The sequence below is a fragment of the Acanthisitta chloris genome, unplaced genomic scaffold, assembly GCF_000695815.1.
Source record: "Acanthisitta chloris isolate BGI_N310 unplaced genomic scaffold, ASM69581v1 scaffold20065, whole genome shotgun sequence".
NCBI lineage: Eukaryota > Metazoa > Chordata > Aves > Passeriformes > Acanthisittidae > Acanthisitta > Acanthisitta chloris.
The window spans coordinates 1-5,983 of NW_008675620.1; the positions used below are offsets into that span (position 1 = coordinate 1).

Here is a 5,983-nt window from a genome sequence, read left to right on the forward strand (position 1 = left end):
CGTGCGGCGGCGTGAGGGCTCCGCGCTCGGGGGCACCTGCTCGGCCTTCCCGCTGCCTTGTCCCTGCCCTGCCCCTGCCTTCTCCCGGGGCCTGTGGGGGAGCTGGAGAGGGACTCTGTGTTAGGAGTAATGGTTTCAAATTTAAGGAGGGGAAATTTAGGTTAGGTATTAGGAAAAAGGTTTTTACTGTGAGGGTGGTGAGACACTGGCACAGGTTGCTCAGGGAGGTAGTGGATGCCCCAACCATGGCAGTGTTCATGGCTAGGTTGGTTAAAGCCTTGAGCAACGTGCTCTGGTGGGAGCCCAGCTCTGGGTGTCCCTGCCTAGGGCAGGGGGGATTGGGACTGGATGATCTGTAAGGTCCATTCCAAGCCCTAGAATTCTATGATTCTCACCCTGCTTTCTCGCCCTGCCGCGGAGCTGTGGGAACATGTCACTCTCAGCCCCTGCAGTGTCTATGTCCTTAGAGGTTGTGCCATGATGGAGGTGTCTCTCCCCTCACTCCTGTGCATCTGACTCCGACTTCATGTGACAATCCAAGGACACGAGACACATGATGTGGAATCTCCTGCTCTACCAGTGGTCATGGTTTGCTTTAGGCAGCCCAAGGCTTGTTGAATTAAAAAGCTCTTTCATTATAAACTGTAAAGAAGTTCAGCAGTTTGATTTTGAGAGCAGCTGAATGTGTCAGTTCTCTCTATCAACACAAGCAAGTTCACAGTTTTCCAGGTGAACTGGGCAGGGACAAGGAACTCTTGTGTTCAGCAGCTGAGGCTGTGGTCCTCTCTTCCAGGTGGCTGGCATCCAGTAGCCTTTTCCCTCTGTCATGCATTCACACAAGAGCATCTCTGCAGAAAATTGGGAAGTGGGAGAAGAAGAACAGGGTGGTTTACCCTCCACAGCTGCCTGGAGAGCCTCGCAGACCTGCTGTAAGGATACACCTGGAGTGTCATCACTTGTGTGTGTTTGAGTTCTGAACAGATTGTCACTGGCTCTGGATGACTCCACAAACCAGTAGTTTGATAGCTTATTTGCTTTCTATCTAAGATTTTAATCAGTTTGGCTGGATTGTGTAAGTTAACATCACTTGGAACGTTTTCCATGTGTAAATTGTTTTGGAGCCTCAGGTTGCTTGCAGCTGATCACTTGCCTGATGTGACCTGTTAGGGTTCCATCCTGTTTGTGGAAATCTCTGAACTACAAGGAGGTAGAAGTTACAGGGATGTGTCACTACACACCTGTTCTCTTTGTGCTGACAGTAAATAATCAGAGAAGAGCATGATTGTACTGTTGCTTCTATGCACAAAGGTGTAATTGGAACTTTCCTCAAACAGTGGAACCAGTGGTGCCTGTTTGATGTAGGACAAGAGAGTGCACACTTTTCATTTCTTAATTTCTTTATGTTATAGACTCTCTGAGGTCTGACAATGTGTTCCCTTAACAAAGCTGTTCAGAGGTTGTTTTCTGTCAGTGGTTGCTTGAAATGTTTAACAGGGACTGAGAGGTTGAGGTTATCTGGAGAGGGATATGTGAGTCAGATGTGGCATGTGGTTGCAGGAGGTTTTTCCTTTGGAATCCAGTGGGAATGTTTCTTCAGTCTGTTGCACAAGTAACTTGTGTTTTACGAAGTCATAATCTGAAGCAAAGACTCTAAAGTCCTTTTGTTACCTGTATGCTCAGAGTAGAGCCTTTTGCTAGCTGCTCAAGACAAGTTCTGAAAAAGTCAGTATAAGTAATATGGCTAATTTTTTAAAATGGAGTCATAACAGATTATTTTTGGTACCATCAGTGTCTGCCTGTTGCTGCTTGTCCCCTCTCACTAATCGTTTTGTAACTGGGAAGTACAAGTAAATATGAACAGAAACAAGACTGACGTTGCACATGAAGAGAGTGTTGTGTTTGATCACTGAAGGGACTAATCAGTGCTGCTTTCTCTACAGCTCAGCCTGGAGGGACTTTAGGTTGACTCTTCAGTATTTCCTCACTGTCAAGAACTGATATTTCAGAATTCTGTTATTACAGTTTTTCTCCATTGGGAGTTGATGTGCTGTGGGCTCTGTCAGGCACACTGCTCTGCAAAGTAAAGTATTTGCATCTCAAAAGGAAAGAGGTTTCTTTGGGCAGGTACTTCTGTGGGCCATGAGCATTTCTTCGTTGCCTCTTTGACCATTTTGGCCTAGGAGAGAGAAGTATCTGCTCTGTGCTGTGCTGACTGATGCAGTGGTGTGACAATGCAGCCATTGACTGAGTGGCTTATTAAATCATGTTTCACCTGTTCATAGAGAATGCCATCTTCAAATTTGTATTGATGGTAAATTCTACTGTTGCTCCCTGTTAGTAATGAAGTTAAATGGGTCTGTGGAGGCAGTTCTTCATACCCATCAAACTTGAAACCCTCTTCACTTCTCAAGCGCTAATTAATTGTGTAGTTGCTCTCCCAGTAAGCTGACTTGACAGCAGAGTAATGTTTTTAAGACTGGGCATGTCAAGCTTTGCTTCTAAAGGTGAGGAAGGTGAAAGGAAAAGATGGAGGAAAATCTTGTGATTATCCTTTTCAGAGATGTCTGTTTATAAACTAATTGCCATAAGATTGTGATAAAGTTTCCTGTGTGCTAGTGACTTTTATCATGTTTCAGTTTCAAATGTCAAAGCTATGCCTGATTTGGTGTGTTCATGGTGTAGCAAGGAGAGTCATACTGATTTTATTCCTAGTAAGAAAACTGTGGAGCAGGCATGGATGCTCCATTCTTGTTTTCACAACCAAATTACTGATCCTCTAACTTTTTTTTTCACACCTAGGAAATATATCACTGTCGGAGGGAAATAAAATACAGCAAAGATAAGATGTGGTACCTGGCAAAACTGGTAAGCAAAGAGCATTCTGTGCTGGGTTTGTTAGAATGTAGAATTTAATTTGCTGTATTTGCCTTAACAGCCTTGTTCAATCATAGTCTAATCAGTGTCTTCTTAACAGAGTCCTGGGGATGAGCATGGTTTGTACAGGGGGCAGCTGTTAGTAGTTTGCTTTAGCTGCTTTATCCCAGTACTCTCACGTGTGTACCCAGGATCACACACAGATTATGCACTGTGGAAGAAGTTCTATGTTGGTTTCTGCCTACTGGTAGATGGCAAGAGGAATTTAGAAGGAGAATTTTGTCTTTAAGGAAAAAAATAATTGAATGCTTCATCAAGATGTATTTAGCTCAGAAATTCTCTGTGCAAGATATTACATTGAAGAAATGACAATTGAGGAAACTAAAGTATTTTTGGGTTTTTATAGTGGCAACAAAATGTAAATCTTATCTCCTGAATAAGAGAGAGGAAACATTTGTAATTGCTAAAGTTAATTTTTACCCTTTGATTGCAGGTAAAAGGAATGTCCATTGATGAGGCTCTCGCTCAGTTGGAATTTAATGACAAAAAGGGAGCAAAGGTGATCAGAGAGGTATGTAGTTGTGTTCTTTAACACTCCTGGTTTCAAGAAAACTTTAAAATCAATACCTGTCACCAGAGGTTTGGAGATGTTTCTATTTCTGTGGGGTTTTATGTTTCAATTAAGCCTGCTGAGAGCTCATTCAAACATCATACTTTTGTAGCAGTCATTTAATGAGACTTATGACTATGTTGAGGTCACTTGTGCTGGGTGATTTACCTTGTAGTGATGATAAATTAGCAGTGCCTGGTGTTAAGTTCATGGTAAATGATGCAGAATCCTGGTCACTAATGGCTGCTACGTCTCTCTACTTTGGCTCTTAAAGCTGTAAGAGATGAAGGATATTACCAGGGAAAGGGCTGAGTTCTGTAAAGACAACAAAACTTTTAATATGCTGTTGTTATTAGGATTCTCAAATGACTCATTTTCTTGGCTGAAGCATTGATTTCTGGCATAATAATGGCAAAGAAGCATCCTGTATTGGCTGAAATATTGAGTGGCCCAAGTTCATTTTGTCCACCTTGGAGTTTGTGTCTAGCCTGATGTTTAATTAGACAAAGGTCCACAAATTGAAGGTTGACAAATGCTGGTGGGAACCATTTTTTCCACTGCATTTCCATCTCAAAAATGTAATAAATTTGTCCTAAAGCTTTTTCAGTCTGTATGCAAGGAACATCGTTATATAAAAGATGTTTGTCTTTTGACAATTTTTATCTCTATAAAATACTTTTTCTATAACTGACTTAAATTTTCAATTTCTTCCATGTTATCTAGAGATAAGAAATAGCATTGCTTAAATTTCTCCTCAGTATTTCCATTTCTTTCTCTTTTGTTCCAGGTCCTGTTAGAAGCACAGGAATTGGCTGTAAGAAAGCACAACGTGGAATTCAAATCAAATTTACATATAGGTACAGTTTTTAATAGAGTGCAGAAAAATGTCATCCTATCCTATCAAAAAGTTTGACAGGACCCTAGGAAAGAGTATTGACAGTAGACTTTTGGGGAAAAAGGGTTTGCTGTAGATGATTACAGGATGAGTTTGTAATAACTGCAGTACTTTTTAGCCTGGAAAAATGTTAGAGAAATGTTTATTTGTAGGTGTTTTTTAGGCCTAAAGAGAAAAACCTCCTATTTTATCAAATAGGGTATAAATTTTACTAAACTGGCCTCATAAGCTAAAAGTCACCTGGACTGTAGAACAGACTTGATTAGAATTCTTCAGAGCCTTCCAGGCCTCTTCCATAAGGAGGTTCAGCTGCTAGTGCAGGGCTGGATGTGTAGATAATGAAAATGCCTGTGATGAATGCAATGTAGGGAGAAAGGAGGGAAAATGAAGTCTGTAAGACCCTACAGGAATTCATGAGGCAAAATACTAAAAAGCAGTGAAATTAATGCCACCTTCAGAAGAGCTGTATAATCTAGTAAGGGTTCAGTGTAGCTTCCTTTGGATTTGTCCTTTACCACACATTTTTATTTATGTACGTGCTTTCTAAATTCAACTCTTTGGTGCTTATGGAGGGAGGTCATTCAGCTCACGAGTTCCTGTGTAGCAGTGATCTGCTGAATGGAGCAGAAGAAAGATGGAGGAGAGAATCCTGAGCAGAATTAACCTTTCAAATGCTCTCATGAAAAGTACACTGGCAAGACAGATGTTTCTATTGCAGCTGTGTAGTAGCTTATTCTTGGCTGAATATCCTTCTCTCCCCTCTCCTTTTCCTCAGCTGAGTCCCTGACGGGCAGAGGTCGCTATGTGAAGAGGATTCGTTACCATGGCAAAGGAATGTTTGGCATCATGAAGATCTCCAGGTGCCACTACTTTGTGAAGCTGGTGGAAGGTCCTCCTCCTCCTCCAGAGCCACCAAGGACTGGCTTTGACCAAGCAAAAGAATATGTGCAGCAGCTGAGGAACAGGACCCTTGTTCATACACTGTGACAAGCTTTTGTGACTATATGTGCTGCTTCTTGTTTGACAATGTAATTATGTAAAATAATGATTAAAATAATGCTTTCACTTATATCTTTGGTGCTGTGTAGGGTTTTTTCTTATTTGTCAAGCCATAGGTCTGGAAAAATCTTGCAGTAGCACATGTTACTTTTTCTGAGTTACTTGGATAACAGCATCCAAGCTTGACCTTGGGCTATCAAATCCAGAACATACAGTGCTGTTGTAAAGCTGGTAAGAAACTAAAATTCACACAGGTGTCTCTGGTGTATGGTTGGGTCTGTTAATGTAAAACTATGTGCTTGACAGTTGCATTGCAGGATCAAGACTTGGACTCAAATTACTAAAATTTGACATTATAAAGTAGCAACAGAACAACACAAATAATAATAATAGGCATTATCAAGCCTCAAGTTATGGTTATTCTGGGCTGTAGTGCTTTCCTTACAGCCTTTGCTGTGCTTCTTGAGCATTGTGTTTGGGAGTGGGGCATAAAAATACCCGTGGAAGTTGAGAGTCTGACAGTCGGTAGGTGGCAATGTTTAGTTTGTCAGAGGAAGTGGCAGTGCAAACTTACAGCATGGTGAAACTCTGTAATGGATTTTGCC

General features: G+C 41.4%; 1 protein-coding gene across 1 annotated transcript; it reads left to right on the forward strand.

Annotated features, from left to right (window-relative positions):
• Nucleotides 1-793: 793 nt before the first annotated feature.
• Nucleotides 794-5,442, forward strand: MRPL22 (mitochondrial ribosomal protein L22; the record flags this gene model as incomplete). Its single annotated transcript, XM_009075840.1, has 5 exons — nt 794-929; nt 2,800-2,865; nt 3,368-3,445; nt 4,272-4,341; nt 5,155-5,442. Coding segments are annotated over 5 exons (562 nt in total), but the record flags the coding sequence as incomplete, so codon positions are not given.
• Nucleotides 5,443-5,983: the final 541 nt, after the last annotated feature.